The sequence below is a fragment of the Pogona vitticeps genome, chromosome 2 (assembly GCF_051106095.1).
Source record: "Pogona vitticeps strain Pit_001003342236 chromosome 2, PviZW2.1, whole genome shotgun sequence".
Taxonomy (NCBI): Eukaryota; Metazoa; Chordata; class Lepidosauria; order Squamata; family Agamidae; genus Pogona; species Pogona vitticeps.
The window spans coordinates 185,588,869-185,607,181 of record NC_135784.1 but is presented as its reverse complement, the minus strand read 5'-3'; the positions used below and the strand labels follow the sequence as shown (position 1 = coordinate 185,607,181).

General features: G+C 44.8%; 1 protein-coding gene across 7 annotated transcripts in view; it reads right to left on the bottom strand.

Annotated features, from left to right (window-relative positions):
• Positions 1–17,926, bottom strand: part of DOCK6 (dedicator of cytokinesis 6) — a 117,324-nt gene extending 99,398 nt beyond the window's left edge. For all 7 annotated transcript variants that reach the window (XR_012084149.2, XM_072991604.2, XM_072991605.2 and 4 more), the window contains exon 1: positions 17,742–17,926. Coding sequence is in view for 6 of the 7 variants with exons in the window: in XM_072991604.2 (XP_072847705.2) it covers positions 17,742–17,785 (44 nt within the window). In the remaining variant the exon portion in view is untranslated. The remainder of the gene's footprint in view (positions 1–17,741) is intronic.
• Positions 17,927–18,313: the final 387 nt, after the last annotated feature.

The following is an 18,313-nucleotide window of genomic DNA, read 5'->3' as shown; positions in this document are numbered from 1 at the left end:
CTGTACACAGTTTTCCATTGAACTAGACTATGGGGTGTGGGAGGTGTGCATTATAAGTTGTACCTGCTGAAATGTCCTCTTTTAAACAGCAATTAAAAGTATAGGGACTCTGTCTCTCCTTTTAACACAATCATGCTAGGGGAAGGTCTAAGGTATAGAGATATCGCAGTGCCCCTGGTTCTCCACTGAGGGTAGCCCTTGTTCATAGGCATGGAGCAGACAGATCCCCCCTCCCTAAGGGTGCACCATGACAAAAAGGGGGTCATGGCGCCGAGGGGGCTCATTCAAATGGAGCAGACAGACACGTTCCAGCCAGTTCTGACAGCTGTTTAATTTTGCTTGAAGACTTCAACATATCAAATTAGGGGCTAGCTATTCCTGCTCACTTTTTATATAACATGGAAAAACATGATTCCAATAAAATATAATCACCTTTTACTTGCAATTTTAATGACCAGGGTGTGTTTTTTACTTCTGCTGTCCAGCTACCACGGAAACCATGTGTTTCACTTAAGAACAGAGACAGATGCAAGTAGCAGCTGAATGTTAAATTCTCAAAAATGAGGGATCCACTTCAGCAGTTCCAGGGGCATCCCAGGAGCAATCTGAAATGTATAGAACACTCAGTAGAGCCTGATCTATGAAACACATCTGTCTCTTTTCACATTCCGTCTTCAGACAATTGTGACCATATGCTGAAGACTCCCTGAGTTTGTCTTCCCATCCCCCCCCCCCAAAAGAAAACACTCTGCTTTTCCTTCTTGATAACTTTCCTTCTTCAGGTCTAACAGAATTTTAAAAATACAATACGAAATTAAGAAATATCTTCTACATAAAATACCTAAAAACTGGTTTACAGAAATGAATATGTGAGTTATTCACAAAGTAGTCATGTTAATCTGTGCAAGCGGGGGGGGGGCAGCGGGGAATAAAAAAATGTTGTGCTACCTCAAAAACTAATTATTATACTGCATTTGTACGTATGTACGTATCTACGTGTGTATGTACCATTTCCCCTAAAATAAGACCTAAAATGAAAATAGGCCCTAGTATGATTTTTCATTTGACCAAACTCTGGGAGGCAGTGGAAAAAATGAGACCCTGGCGTGCTCTGGTCCATGGGGTCACGAAGAGTCGGACATGACTTAACGACTAAACAACAACAAAATGATTTCTCAGGATGCTCAAAATATAAGCTCTACCCCCAAAATAAGCCACAGTTAAGTGAAAGCCCGCCCTCCACCCTTGTGCAGCAACCAGAAGATGACATGACTGTATTTGAATAAATGTAGATTGCTGTACATGAAAAAAAAAACATCCCCTGAAAATAAGCCCTACTGCGTTTTTTGGAGCAAAAATTAATATAAGACCCTATCTTATTTTTGAGGAAATAGGATATACCAGTTCAATGTAATAAGAGTCTGGTGATTGTCTCATGTTGGGAAGTCATAAATGCGTTTGAAGCACAGTATAAAATTGAACTTTTATTTGTGTGTTGCAAAGAAAATTTAGTAGCAAAATGAAAATATGCAGTTATATACCAAAATATATATGTAAACAAATACTTATTTTTAGTGTAACACTGCAGCTTTGTTATGGGAAGGCAATGGGGATGGGAGTGAGGTAAAATTATGTGTTGAAATCATTTTTTATTGTCCTGCTTTTAGCTCATGGTTTCCCTCCTGCTAGAGATTGCATGCAAGATAACAACAGCAATGAAATGGGACATCTTTTATTCCTATGTGATCGCTCCATCATTGACCTTGATGCCTATGTGTTTCAAGATTTTAGACAACTTTGTGTTGCTTGGCTTTGTTGCCATTGATCTGCCAAAGCATTGTTGCCACTTAAAAGGCCAGGTGGCCTGTGGGTCTGCCTACTGGATTCTCGTGGGTCTCTGCACATGCAGGGTTCCTCCCAGACAAGCAGACAGTTATGTTTAGCTACCTGTCAGATTATTTCCAAACAACCTGTGATGATGTTCCAGCCATTTCTCCACAATGTTTTCTTTGTTGTCAGGAGCTGTGTGCATTGTTCTGCGTTGATTCACTGATAAAGCAACTTCCTTAGCCAAAGGAAAGGGTGAGGTAGTTTCCTGGACCAGTTCCCAAAAAAAAACACGAAGGCCTTGCGTGTTTCCTTCCAGGCTGCAAAGTTCTCTCTTAATTACAGCTTATTTACAACCTTCTGCTTCCTCTCTAGTCCAAATGCCCTTTGATCCTGTTAGTGGATTTAGTGGCACATCTGCCTGTTTTTCTTAAGCAGCCTATTTGGAAGCAAATATGTGCTGGTTGTGGATGGAATGTGGGGTGGGAAGAGGTACAGAGGCATATGGTGCCTATCTTTGAAATGTGCTCTCAGCCCTTTTTAATATACTCCGACTGTCTAGAAACACATTTCCTACAGTAAATGAATTTAAATTCTTAAATTCTTTCTCTTGTTGGAAATTGCATGGAAAGTCATCTCAGACCCTCATTACAGAAAGATCCCTCCTACACTGTGATTTGAGATGTATGTTCCATCCTGGGACTATATAGATGGTTTATGTGATGCATAAGAAAACAACACCAAAAAATTGTAAGAACCCAGTTTGGTCTGTTACAAAGCAAATAAAAATTCCCAAATCTGCAACTAGGCAACAATTGTATTAGGACAAAGCAAGGTATCACAGAATTGGAAATTAGCTTTCATGTTTATTAAGAGCAGAAACCTACCCTGTTTTCCCGAAAATAAGATAGGGTCTTATATTAATTTTTGCTTCAAAAAAATGCACTAGGGCTTATTTTCAGAGGATGTTTTTCTTTTTTCATGTACAACAATCTACGTTTATTCAAATACAGTCATGTCATCTTATTCTTATTGCTGCACAGTGGTGGAGGACAGGGTTTCACTTAACTGGGGCATATTTTTGGGGTAAGGCTTATATTACAAGCATCCTGAAAAATCATACTGGGGCTTATTTTCAGGTTAGGTCTTATTTTAGGGGAAACAGGGTGGCTCAATCAGGGCAAAACTCAACAGCAAATTTCTGTAAGTTAAAATGTTAGTGTAGACGTTTGTTATTGTTCACCGAGACATGCAACACAACAGATAACAGCAAATACGTATGCTGACTTCTTAATTTGTACTATTCATTGCTAAGATTTACACCCATTGAGTAGCACCATCGGCCATTGGCTAACAAGATTCAGGCCAATGTTTCATAGGACACAACCCAAGCAGGTTAAAAGACTGGAGGATAAAGAGTGTAGAGTAACACAGTACCATCACCAAGACTGGACAGACACCTGTCAGATCTGACTGTTACATGAATCAAAGAAGCAAGTTTGCAAATCAGTCTCAGCAAGCATTTTTCCATTTGATCTTTACTGCACGCACTCCTCCAATCTAAGTTTCTCCATATCTTTGAAATAGAAAGTTCAAAAGTTACAAGATCTTAAGAATTACAGTACACTGTTTAACGACAAACCCGCATAGCGACGTGTTTTTGCGATCGCTAATGCGATCGCATTGCAATATTTAGATAGGCTAAACATCGCATTGCGATGTTTAGAAAACAGCTGATCGGCGGTTCCAAAATGGCCGCTGGGAGCAGAAAATGGCCGCCCACAGCGTTTTCGCACCCTGCCCTCACTTACTGGGCAGCGAAAATGGCGGCCGGATGGGGGAATCTTCGCTTACCTGTGAGTTTTTCCCCAATAGGAACGCATTAAACAGAGTTTGATGCGTCCCTATGGGTTCCCCCCCCCCGCATAGCGACGAATCCGGATAGCAACGTTAATCCTGGAATGGATTAACGTCGCTATGCGGGGCACCACTGTATTTTGCTTCTATGTCCTTTATGTAACAAGCCGTTTTTCTCAGACTAAGATTTCTTTTCTATCACCGCTATTACCACATTTGCTACCATGTCTTTCAAATATTCTTCATATTTCATGCACCATCACATGAAGGCAATTCATAATCTGTGGACAAAGATTCTCCCTAATATCAAATTTGTCCCACAATTATCTGCAAATGATGGGCTATGTTGAACTCACTGAAGATATGTGAGCATCAACTGTCTGCCTGTCCACCTACCAAAGTGAAAGAACTCTGCAACTATGGAGTCAGAACAGCTACCCAAAGGCTCCTTTGGCATCTGGTCATCAAAGAGACATAATATTCTGTTGTTGTTACTGTATGTGCCATCATTTTCTGACTGAAAATGCTTAGAGTTTAAGTATTCAATTATCTAGAACAAACCAGCTGTTGAGACTCTAGTGAGGATACTGCCAAGCTGACCCACAATTTCTGTTTCTCCTCCTCTCTTTCTCCAAATATATATAAGGTTGATAAGTAACTACATATCTGTGGATAAACAGCTACCCATCACTGTCTTGAATAAAATAGACATTCCATTTATCCTATGATAAATTTACATTTGCAATGCTTCAATCTTTTCTGCAGTAACTTTGGTTAAAGCCCACAGTTCCATGTCATGTGGTAGAACCAAGAATACAACATTGATTTTTAAAGCCAATGATAAATACTATAGTAAAGACTGCTAAAGAAAATGCATCTGGCACATCTCTGTTCCCACTTTCTTACATGACTATGATTCTATTGTTCATTTAATCAAATTCCAAGGTACTTATATTTGTCAACATGATCCACATTTTTATTTTGGATCCCACTATCTGCTATGTTTATTTAAATCTCTTTCCCAGCAACTCAAGTCAAACACAAGCAGCTACATAAACAACTACTATACTGTACAGAGTCATATAACCTCTGACTAGTTCCATAAAAGGGAACAGTGATCTGTTCTAACAATACTACTAACAATAGCAATAACAACAACAATAACGTGGTTTTGCGAACACTACCAAGAAATTTCACACAATATTATAAGCAATGACAGATTCCAGAAATAAAATCATCAGAGCTACAAAAACCAGCAATATTAGGAACAGCAAATATACTACTACATTGACATTCAACAGTATCTGTTATGTAATGCCAGCCAATGTTTTTATAATTTTGATTGTCTGTGTCTGGTATTTTTTAATCATCATAATTACTCCTTTCCCCCACCTGAAGATAATCAGAAGAGTTCAGAAACTTAGCTGAGGTCACAACAAACAGGTAGGCAGGTTACTTTAACAATTAGACCAAAAAAAGTTCTTAAGTGAATTCTAAGACATATGCTTTTAAAAAACTCTTCTAGCAAATGAGTAATTCAATCACTATGAAGACAGTTTAATGGGCAAAGATACCTGGAGATTTCCAGGTTCGCAACCTCCCAGAGGTCACAAAACCTGCCATGAATAAAGAAGGCAGGCGGCTATACAGAATCGCTACACATGAGAATAACATAAAGTCTCCTTCCCCCTACCATAGCTTCCTGTGTAGGCACCACAACATGTTTGGAGCCTTGCAATACACTTATTGCTCGAAGAGTTGGTATACTGTGGTCTACCAGATGTTATCAGAATGTAATTCCCATCAGCCTTCAGGACTGGCCGAGAGACAGGTGTCGCAGGAGCTGGAATCCAACAGCATCTGGAAGATCACAAGCCACTCATAGTAAAATGTCCAGCGGTTTGCTCATATATGGACTTGTTCCAAACATTTTCTCTTAGAATTTGGTCAGGAAATGAGGCCAACTGGCACTGTCCAAGCTCACTATCCCCTGTGGCAAAGTTGGGACTCCTCTTTCTCTCTTCCTTTTTAATCTAAACTAAAGAAACACATTCAGACAAAGTGCCATGCCAAGCATGCTTATCTTGAGGGTGAAACTTTGTAATACAAACATTCGTAACAAAAAACTCTGACATCTGCTTTTATTACAGAAGAGCTGTAGCTGGAAGGGGCAATTTGGAGCAGAGAAGCATCTGCCACTTTGCCCTCTGCAGCGTTCAAGATGCACATCGACTGCTTAAAAGCAACCCCCAGCATCTCAGACCTCATGGAGAGCTAACTCGGGGAGAAAAATGGAGAGAGAAAAGCAATAAGTAGGGACAAACTTCATCAGGATCATCCTTCGCTTTATACGTCGAAGACGTCCCCTTTTCCTAAAATGTTAACAGAGTTTTAAGTAAATGAACATTTCTATTATTTAAAAAAAACTATTAACAGTTCATGGAAAGGGGTAGTCTTGGAAGTATAATGTGAAGGATGATGCTGAAGTTCTACTCACACTGGCAGAAAGCAGCAATGACTTTGACCAACTTTAAGGGAAAGAAGAAAGTGCCCAAGCAGGATTCCCTGGAAAACACGATAATGCTGAGAAAGGTGGAAGGAAGCAAGAAAAGAGGAAGACCCAATACAGGGTGGATTAACTCTAAAGGACCAAGTTTGCAAGAGCTGAGCAGGGCTACTGGAGAAAGGACATTTTGGTGATCGCTCATTCACAGGATTGCCCTAAGTGGGAGGGCAACTTGACTGCTAATTTTACTAGGATGCTTCCTGCCCAAGCAGCCTGAAACAAGAAACTAGGGATAGCAGTCCTGATTTTTTTTAAGTCTTTCTTTGAACTTGGACAGACATCAATTACAAAGCCACAAACCATAAATTATTATTTGTATGCACTGTTGCTTGCCTAAATGAATAAAGGAAAACATTTTCCAAAGTGACACCAGGACACCTTTGTATGCTCCAAAGCACTGTGACCAACAGAGTAAGGACTCGTTCCCTTGTACACATTGGGCCCCCGAGAGGGAAAAGGGCACCACCCTCACTAAGGTGGATGGCAGGACTTCCCCAACAGGACTCCATTGGAGGGCACAGGATGGCAGCCGAGGGAAAGGAAGAGGAAAATCTAGATCTTTCTAATGGTCTCTCAGTGACCTGAAGTAAGATCAGAAAGATAAACAGCACCCCCTTTTTTTTTTACAGCAGCAAAAAAAGCAATCCGTCTCCTGCTCTAGCCTAAATAATACTGCTGAAGCTAAGAAAGCTGGGATGCCCAAGAAGCCTAGGAGGGCACAGCTTTGTGGGGGGGGGGGGACTCTGGACACCATTTAGTGGAATCACAAAATAAATTCCTGGACTCAGGATTCTTTCTTCACATTTAGGTGTATCATTTTTATATCTGGATCTAGCTGGTGGGTTTTATGTTTCTAGTAAAAAGCTAAAATAGACCCCACAAGCCTGAAATCAGGTTGACCAGAGACTCAGGAAATATCAACGGCGCTTTAGGGGACACTAACTTCAAAGTAACATGCTGGGAGCTGGGATGCCCAGAGCAACACAGAGTCTCCACACACCTTCTCCCTGAAGCTACTAGCTAAGCCTCTTGGTCCTCTCCATACCAGGCAAAGTCTCAACGTATGTATGGCAATGCTGAATCCCTTTTGCCAGCCTTGCCAACAGAGTCTCAAGAGGATCAGGAGCTATGAAGCCCTAAACCATTTCACAGGAGGCTCTCTCTCTTTTGCCACCAGCACCTGAAACTGATGGCTAAATTCAATCCCAGTAATAACACTGCCCATGCATCAAAGACAGGGAGCGATTCCTTATGTATGTCTCAAAATCAAACTTTTATTTTAGCAGAAGACAGATCACACTGCAGTTTATTTATACCCATCTTTTCTAGTCAGTTTTGAAGTATATTATCCACTGAACTGTCAAAAGCAAGATAAGTGGAGGCTGCCAACAAAATACTTTTAGCCTTGAATAGGAGTCCTCCTCTTTAGGGCTCCAGATGGCTTGGAACAAGAGCCTTCATAATTGTTCCGACACCTCTTTTCCTTCTTTTTAACATCTTTCTGAAATCAGGTGCAGGATGGCCACTAACCATTAACTGGACAACTCTATTGCTAAGTAGGGAGTGTAGAAGGTAGCAAAGAGTTTGCATTGCTAATGCTCATCCCATCTGATAAACCACTGCAATCTCAAGCAAGTCAAAGCCATGATCACACCACCCAAATGTTCCCTACTTATACCCCAGTTAGATCGCTGCATAAATTTCCAGTCATGTAACACACTGCCATTATCAAATCATATTCCTGGCCAGCGGCGTAGCTGCAAAACATTTACCCCTTGCTAGGAGGGTTGTTTTACTTTGTACCAACAACATATTGAAACAACCCTTACCGGTATTGTTTGTGTGAACATCCCTATCAGTTCATTTCCCCCTCTCCTCTCCATATCCTCCAAAGCTGTCACAGCTTGTCAAGGCAAGCATAGAAAGAGGGGAAGGGGCACCCCCGGCTTCATTTTTGCCATGCCCACCTGGCAGCCCTTCATCTGTCGGTCCACCCACTTCCCCGCCTTCTCACTTTGGACAGGGCTCAAGGTCTAGAGCCATTTCTGGACTGGGATCCTTACCCATCTGAGATCCAGCCTCTGGCAGTGACAATTGCACTCTGGGAGTAATGGTGGCCAGCCAGGCTGTGCATAACCATACAGCCTCTGCAGTGGTGGTCCAGGCCGGCAGTGGTGTATCTAGGAGGCCTGGGGGGGGAGCAGGTAAGGCGGCGCCCAGGCATGTGGAGAGGCATTGGCAACAGAGGCAGGGGGGGGGGAGAGAAAGAAAGTGCAGAGGCAGCCCTACCACAGGGGAGGTCCCTCAGCCTGTCAGCAGAGGTTTCCACTCCTTCCTCTCTCAGCCACCCTCCTGCATGATGCCTACAGAATGGCCCCTGGGTGGAGTAGCCATCCAGACAGCAGCAACAACAGTGGAGGGGGGGAATGTCCTTTGGAGCGGGAGGCAGCTGGTCCACCACATGCCCTCATCCGCCAGCACTGGCCATGCTAGTGAGGAGCATGGGGAGACGGAGGGGAAAAGAGAACTGCAAGAGAAAATAAATCAGTACCACATTGTAGCTGACCTTCATGATTCAAGCTGGAGTAAATGAATCGGTAGCGTTAAAACAAATTGGGATATTCACCCCGGTATATATACCACGTGACCACAATTCAGTACAGCAAAGGTATGAAAAGTATCATTAGGACAGCCTCAAGCACTCCTTTTTGCTCCCATGTATTTGCTTGCTTGCTCTATTCCTCTCTCATCTTTTTTTTTTCATCTTCAGCATCCCTACTGTCAATCAAAGGCTAAATAAAGCAAGAAATTTGTATGAAAGGTGGTTTCATAAGGGTAGAAGATCATGTGTGTCACATTAACCAGGGGAGCCTCTGGCCTTTCATTTTATTTCTTTACCATTTCTGCCTTTAAATATGTTTACCCTCTCTTTCTCCTCCAAAGGACACCTCCCGTGCTGAGGAACATCCCTCCCCTCCCAGCACTGGGCCAGGTGGCTGCAGCTACTTGAAATCCGAGTCAGCTATCACGTGAGAGCCACAGCACCCGGTCTTGACCTACAACTGATGGCTGGAGGTGCAGAGACGCTTGTCAAGCCAAATAAATTAATAATTGACTAGGCAGACCCTGGTCTGACTCAGCAAGGGTTTTTTTTTTATTGCTGGTAAGGAAGCATTATATATTAAGGATCATCATAATGGTTAGTTAATTGTTAAACAGAGGTCGAGGAAGCATTGTAATATATTACAATTTGTAGGCCACAAGGATCCTAAGTCACAAAGAATATATATAAAAAAAGGTTTGATCACTTTGCTTGGAAGTCATCCGATCCTTGTGCAAGGACACAAGACATTACTTGATCCTGGGTTTAGCACTACAGTATTTCCCTTCTGCCCATGGTTGAAATAATAATTCCTCCATAAAACATAATCTTACCAGTGGGGAGCAGGGAAGTTGAGGTCACTTTAAACAGCAAATCGGAATGTCAATACTGTACTGTGAAGAACAGGGTAAGAAAGGATTCTGCAAGTCAGTCAGCTATGGTGAAGGCAGTGTGCAAGATCTACTACTTCAGCTAAGAGGTTTTGCTGCTGTAAAGTTTAAAGCACACACTGATGAATGGATGGATATGATGTGTGATTGACACACACACCCTCAGGGTAGGCCTTCAAACAGGCTTTAGACCCACCAATTTTAACTAGAAAGGTTTTGTTAAGGTTTCTGCTGGTGTGTGTGTGCACCTGTTTGTTAAGTACTCTACTGACTGCTTTTTCCTTCCCTGTGATCATTTTTATTTTGGGTCTAACAATGTTTTAATATAACGATGGTGAGCTTTGGCCCAATAAATAATAACTCTGTAACTCCTATCAGCGACCCCACTGTGACCAGTGCCATGTTATTATGGGAATTATAGTCCAAAACATATGCTATGTGGAAGTTATTCTCCTTTTAAAGGATTGGTTATCAGCAGTTCCTGCTGACTGACTTTTTCACACTTGCTCACTATGAATTGTGCTTTTAAATTTATATTTTTATGTTTTATTGTTCTATGTCTGTAAGCCAGTTAAACAAAAAAGTATCCTATTAAAATATATTTTTTTAAAAACTTATTTTGAAAAACAAATGAAAATATATATGTAAAATAAACCATTCATTACATATAGCAACAGATGGCATTGTCAAATTGAAACTTCTTTCACCTCTTCTGACCGTCTCTTTGATAAATTCAAGATAAGCTCATTTGGTGTCACAAAATTTTTCACACCTTAGAACCCAATTCCTCAGATGCACAAATGGCTATCCTACATTAGCTGGCATATATCCACAGTTGTGGATCAGATGCAGGTAACATAGGAGACATGCGGTCTTTATTTTAATTTTGACCCTATACTCCCCACATGACCACATTTCAGTAGCAAATTGGGAACTTCCCTCTAAAACAGGGGTGTCCAACCTTTCACCTTCCCTGGGCCACATTAGAAGATGAAAATTTGGTTTGGGCCGCACACACATTTGGTTTGGGCCGCATGGGGGGGCAGCCCTAGCCGTCCTCCGCAGCCCCACTCCAAGCACGCTTACCGGCAGCTGCGATCTCAGACAGCAGAGGCTGCCAGCTTCGACTCCGGCGGGAGGGGGTCCACCTGGCGCAATACAGTCATGCAGCCCCCCTGTCCCTTCCCCTCCCACTTCTTCCTTCCTTCCTTCCCTCTCTCCCCCTCTACTGTTGTGACGTGCCCTGGCCACATTCCGGCCGCAAGCGCCGGCAGTGTAACTTCAAACTTTGGAATTTCTTTAAAAATAAAAAATTGCACTGGGCCGCATTACGAGCTGACCTGGGCTGCAGGTTGGACAAGCCTGCTCTAAAATGTGAGAAATGATACTGTTTCCCTGAAAATAAGACTTAACCTGAAAATAAGACCTAGTATGATTTTTCAGGATGCTCTTAATATAAGCCCTACCCCAAAAATAAGTCCTAGTTAAGTGAAACCCCACTTTCCACCATTGTGCAGCAACCAGAAGATGACATGACTATAAAATAAAACATGCCCTGATAATAAGCCCTAATGCATTTTGGGGGGCAAAAATTAATATAAGACCCTGCCTTACTTTCGGGGAAACACAGGTTGTTTTAGAGACATTCTTAGTATCTGCTGCTGAAATTTAGTGGCAAATTGTGAAAACTCCTTTAAAATATTTTTTTTTTTGCTTGTATCAAAGCAGTTGTTGTAGCCTGCTGCCAAATTTTGGTGATGGAGTGGTAGTGCAGTTAGTTCCCACTGGGGCAAAAGGTCATCCCCAGACCCACTGAAGATCCTCACCCCTGTTGCAGATGGGGAGAAGGGTGTTAAAGCAACGAAGTGCAAGAAATCTCTCTCTCTTTCTCTCCTCCTCTCAGGAGTGGATAAGCAAACTTGTCTCCATACATATTACTCTAGTTCATTTTTATATGCACATCACTGACTTGACAAGAAAAGTACAGGCCAAGAACAGTCACTGAAACAGATGGGAATGCCAGAAGCCACTTCTTATCAGCACTGAAACTGGCCCAAGGCACTGGAAAGCATGTCTGTTTCACAAAGAAGCAACCAGATGCTTTTGTGTGTGTGTGTTATTTGTTGCCCACTAGTATTTGAGGATTCAGAAGGGTAGCAGTGAAGGAAGTGAAGATCAACTGTTAAGATGTGTCACTGGAGACCAAGATCAATATCATCCACACTATTGTATTTACAGTCACCATGTATGGATGTGAAAGCTGGACAGTAAAGAAGACAGGGGGAAAAACTGAGGCATTTAAAATAAATGTGGTGCATAAATGTGGAGATTTACAGATAACCTGGACTGTCAGAAAGACGAATGAGTAGATCCTAGATCAAATCAACCCTGCACTATCTCTGGAAGCAAAAAGGCTGTCCTACTTTGGGTGCATCATGAGAAGGCAGGATTCCCTGGAAAAAAAATAATACCAGGAAAGGTAGAATGCAGTAGGAAAAGAGGAAGACCAAATAGGAGATGGATTGGCTCCTGAAAGGAAGCCACAGGCTTGAGTTTGCAGGGGCAGAGCTGCTGAGGACAGGACATTTTGGAGACTGCTCACTGCCATAAGCTGGACATGAATCGATGGCACACAACAACAGCAGCAAGTATTTGAGGGGGAAAAAGGGGAGAACAAGATAAAATGGGAGGGAGGGAGAGTCTTGCTTATAACTCAGGGAGGTCAGACATCAAGGATTGATGCTCGCCTAAATAAGTTGCAGGAGGAGGAGGTCAAGACAAGAGTTGCTCAAGCAACAACAATAAACATTAGGCAGAGTTCCAAAAGCATTAGCTTGAACTTTCCACTGTTCGGTCAAAAGGAAGGAAGAGCAGGAAACAAATAGGGAAAAAAAATTACAGACAAGAAATTCACAGCACAATTGGCCAAAAGTTCTCCCTTGGCAAGAAGAGAGGAAGATGGTTTTCTTGCTTCCCACAAAGTGACCGACACACCACAGGATTGAACAGACTGAGATTTAAGCATGCACGGCTGGTTGCTTGCTAAGGATCTGCCCCCACAACTGTGTCTGCTCTTGAGTTTACGGTGTGGGAGAGTCCACAACAGAGTCTAGCTCATCAAAGCAGACTCTCCCAAAGAAAAGCCCAGCCTCTCTTCTCTGAGAGAGAAAGGGGTGTGTGGAATACCCCAAAGCTTCCTCTTGCTCTCCTTCCTCATCAGATTTTGAAGCAAGGGTGGGGAACCTTGGGCTCTCCAGATGTTTCGGATTTGGACTCCAACTGGCCCGCCCAGCATGGGCAATGCTAATAGATTATGAGAATTTTAGTTCAAAATATGTGGATGGCCAAAGGTTCCCCATTCATGCTTTACAGCCCAGCTTGAAATACATTTCTGTCCAAGCCTCCCTCCAGCTCTTTCGGTGCTTCTTCCAGGGCAGAAACTGCACATCTTTCTCACCACCTGCAAACAAAACATCTCACATTAACTCAGACCTGTTTGTCAGCCTTCCTCCTCAGTTATTTGCTTTCCGCAGAGCTGAAAGTAAGCGGCATTTTGAACGTCCATAAATACACCTTCTGAATGACACAAAGTGGCATATTTGTACTGTGGTGTTTCTTTTCCAAATTCAGCAAGACACATGGGCGCAGACTACATGGGGTGAGACATTTCCAACTGCAGACATTTTAGCCCAGGCACTGTCTACCTTGCTGTTTTAAAATAACAACAGCATCTAATGGCAAGTATTCCAAGCAGAAATGAGGAATGTGCGGCCTTCCAGGTATTGCTGACCTGCAATTCCCATCATCCTTCACAAAATACTATTTTTGTTGAGGGCTAATGGGAGATGGAGTCCAGTAACATGGGAGTGTCTCTTTTCTCCTCCCTCCTCCAAGGAGCTGAAACTTCCGGTGGGGACACTGTACTTATTGTACATATTAATAAATAAGTTTGTGCCATCAATTCCGACTTATTGAGAGCCTTTCCCAGAGTTTTCTAGGGAAAGAACACTCAGAAGTGAGAGTGCTCTGGGACTGTGTAGCCTGCTCATGGCTTACACAGGCTGGCTCCCAAAAGGCACAGGGAGGAATCAAACTCCCAGAATCTGGTTTTAAAGCCAGATTCCTAAACTTCTAAGATATACACCCAACTACTCATTTTGCACGTTGTTGTTGTTTAGTCGTTAAGTTGTGTCCGACTCTTCGTGACCCCATGGACCAGAGCACACCAGGCCCTCCTGTCTTCCACTGCCTCCCGGAGTTGGGTCAAATTCATGTTGGTTGCTTCGGTGACCCCGTCCAACCATCTCATCCTCTGTCGTCCCCTTCTCCTCTTGTCCTCACACTTTCCCAACATCAGGGTCTTTTCCAGGGAGTCTTCTCTTCTCATCAGATGGCCAAAGTATTGGAGCCTCAGCTTCAGGATCTGTCCTTTTTTTTTACTGCATACCTGCAGTAAATTCTCTCCAACTGTGCTTATTGTATTCCTCCACTATTTCAGTTCACTGTTTACAACAGTGTTTACAAATCTTTTTTCCCCTGCCAAATTGCAATAAACCTTCATGCCTTAGATGGTGTGGGTTCTAATTCGTGTCATTATACAATTTCTACATCAGATACTACAAGACAGATTTTCCAAGAAATCAAACTTACAGGCAGAAAAAAATGTGAGCTAACAAATACAGTGGTGCCTCACATAGCGACGTTAATCCATGCAGCAAAAATCGCTGCTAAGCGATTTCATCGCTATGCGATTTTTAAAAGCCATAGAAACGCATTAAAACCTGTTTAATGTGTTCCTATGGGCTTAAAACTCACCTTAAAGCGAAGATCCTCCATACGGCAACCATTTTTGCTGCCTCTTAAGCGAGGAATCCGTCCCTAAACACAGCGAGCGTCCATATTTTTTTGCCTGGTGGCCATTTTGGAACCGCTGATCAGCTGTTAAAAAATCATCACTTTGTGATGATCGGTAAGCGAAATAGGGAACCGATAATCGCAAAGCAAAAAAAACGCATAGGAAACATCGCAATGCGATCGCAAAAAGTTCGTCGCTATGCGGTTTCGTCACTAAACAGAGCACCCGTTAAGCAAGGCACCACTGTAATTTTAAAATTATTGCATGCTACCCTGCAAAGACATACTGAAGAACATTACAGACAATAAAAGACAATTTAAAAATATGAAACAATTATATTATGAAGCAATCATATGTTCCAACCCTAGAGAAAATGGATCTTCTGTCTGGAAATCCAAGGAGGAGACCTCGACTTGAAACTAAGTTAAGGATATTTCTGTATATGTGTGTGTATACATATACAGAAATATCCTTAACTTAGTTTGTGTGTGTCCGTGCGCACGCGCACACGTACGCGCACACACACACACACACACACACACACAGATCCTTAACTTAGTTTCAAGCAGAGGTCTCCTCCTTGGATTTCCAGACAGGATATCCATTTTCTCTAGGGTTGGAACATATGATTGCTTCATAATATATATATATATCAGGAATACCCTGCTAAAGGCCTCTTTTTGTTTTACCTGTCAATTCAAAATGTGCCTATCCTGCCTTAATCTTCATAGAAACAAAGGTAATGTACACCTAAATAAATAAATGCCTTCTCAGTCTACATGAACATGTGAAGCTTCAGGCCACAGGTCTGTGAAGCCAGTGCTCCAGGGTTTCAAGCCCTACCTGGAAATACCAAGGACTGACATGTGTTGTGCCACTGTATTGGTTCCTCTGCTCAGCTACTGACAGCTGGAACAAACTTTTTCCCCCTCCCTCAGATATAACTGGAAGCACAATTCCCTCCTACAGCTGAAAACATTTGTGTCCCAAGTGTATGAGTGATAAGTAATCACTCTCCCATCCTTCTGTGCTTCTAGGTGCCTATGATCCAGGCACAACTTCAGACTGGAAGGACACAGATCCCTACTCCACTCCACCCCTCAGCCAGGGCCACAGGTTGCACACCTTGCCCTGCAGGCTCCCCTTTCCCAAATGTTAGCTTGCGGGGATCTAATGGAATGGGCATCTCACAGAAAGCTTTATTAATCATTCCACATATTAAGAAAATACTTTTTGACCTTAGGGACAAACTTTTAATCACACAAAGAAAAGAAGATGCGGAAAAAGTCTCTCTCTGAGTGGTAGCAGCCTCCGGGGGGGGGGATCCCAAACCTCCCCCAAGCCAGCCCCCAAAGTACACAGGAGCTACTTTTTTCACAGGATGAGAAAAATGCCAAGACCCTGCTAGCAAACCATTGTTTTTACAGTATATGACCACACAGGGAAATAAAAACAATACAGACTATGAATCATATTACTAAGTCAAACAATCTAGACACCAAGGACATATACAGTACTTGGATCCTGGTAGTATCACACAGACATCCCTTGCCTCCCTGCCAAACCTGTTCCAATCATGCAAACTTAAATGAATCAAAATGGTTTTTCTGCCAGGGCAGGGAAAAGACAAAATGGTCCATCATCCATCCATCCATCCATCCATCCATCTATCCACTACTACAAGAATGGAATCAGCTCCTCTCGAAAAGTTGCTATTCTACCACACTTGTGTTGGTTCCATCACAGAGGCTGTTCTTCACACAGAAGAGGGTGCTGAAGAGGGAAGCAAGCTCTCCTGCTTGAAGAGGAATGAAGGGGAAGTGGACATGAAGTGCCAGCCTGGAAGAGGGTAGATCAATCCATCCGTCTCCAGTTCCATCCTCCCCATGACAGTGATGCTCAAACACACCTAATGTCAACGGGAAAGGCACACATGCCCTTCTGTTCTCTGTTTTCCATACTTGAACATAGGAGGATGTGGCGCCCAACCTTCCCTCCCTGCCCACTGACAAGGGATGGTGACAGAAGTGGAAGCCTCTACCCCTAGCCATCTCCAACAAAATCTATGTTTTCCCAGTGCAATCCGAGAAACGTAGCAATGGCATGGCCCCCCACCCCACCCCAGCCAGGGCCACAGGTTGCACACCTTGCCCTGCAGGCTCCCCTTTGCCAAATGTTAGCTTGCAAATAGCTGGGGGGGGGGGCGCTCCGACTGGTCCTTTCGCTGTTGCTAAGTGCCTCCGACGGCATGCTATAAATAACAAGGACAATACAGACCCCGAACCGGGGGGGCGAGCCCGGGTGCATACAAAAGAGCACACTCCCTTTTGTCGCGACCTAATGAACCTGCAAGGGCCATTAATTAGCCTTCGGGCCGGGAGGAACCTGAGACACCCTTTCTGTAGATTAAAAAAAAAAATACATCCAGGCAGCGATTGGGGGCGAAAAAACGGCCCGGCGAGCGTCCCTCGCCGGGTTGCTGCACCGATCCACCCACGGCAGGCGAGCGGGGCGCGTAACTGCGAGGCGCGCAGGGAGCATCCCCGGAGCTCCGAGCCGGGGTGGTTGGTGGGGTCAAGCGGGAGCTCGTGGGGGGGGGGGCGGCGAGACTGGGTCGGTCTTTCAAACCCTACCCACGCGGTCTGCCAGGGAAAGGAAGACTCGCCTCCTGGGGAGCCGGAGGGGGGGGGGAGAGACGGGGAGACACAACAACACCCCACCCTTCCCCTGGCTCGCCTTTCGGGGGCCCTCCTCCCGCCGACTTCGGCGTGGGCGAGGACCGATCCCCGCGGGCGAGTAACTTTGGGGAAATCTCTCGGGAGGCGGAGAGGGCCCGGCCCAGGCAGGCAGGCAAGCAGGCAGGGGCGCTGGTTCCCAGACTGGAGGGGGGGGGAGGCGAGGAAGAAGCACGACGACCTCTTTGGGGTGAGTCTCCCTCCCTCCCTCCCTGGGTGACCAAAGGGGTGATGGGGAGCGGGCGCCCCGGAAGGCAGAGGCGGGAGGGTCCGGGCGCGGGAAGCTAGGCGGGGCGCCCCTTCCTCCTGCAGCCGAGTCCCCGGGCAGGAGGTCCCACTCCCCTTCCCTTCCCTTCCCCTCCCCGGACCTTCCCGCCAGGGCTGTGCCTGCGTCCGTCCGGCCTCTCACCGGTTAATACGGTGCGCGAAGGCCCTTCGCTCCGAAGCCGCCATTCTCTGTCCGCGTCTCCCGCCCTCAGCGCGGCCGTGCCCGGCGGTCCTCTCGCCGAGAGGGGCGGAGGAAAAGCGGACAAACTCCCTCGCTCGCCGCCGCCGCCGCTGCTTCCCGGCCGCAGACGCCGACTGCCCCGAGGAGCCCGCGGCGGAGCGGAGGCGAGCCCAGACGAGCCCCTCCCACGAGCCGGAGGCGGAGCCGCGGCGGGGCCCGCCGGCGTCTCCACAGCGCCCCCTCCTGGCGGCGCCGGGGCCCCCGCGCTCGCTCGCTTACCGTCGACCCGAAGGAAGGCCGGGGTGGGTTCTTGGGCTTTTTAAAAAGACACCGGAACTGGGGTCCGTTCTCTTTTAAAAGCCAGAGGATATTTGCTTGAGGGAGACACATGCTGAAGAAGGCAAGCGTCGCCCGCAGAAAAAGCCTGCCCTTACTGCCTAAGCTCCATCCTAGAAAGCGTGGAGTAAATGCATAACAGGAGTGCCTCTGAGCATGAGCAAAAAGCAAGGCCTGCGTCTCATCCACCAGACATT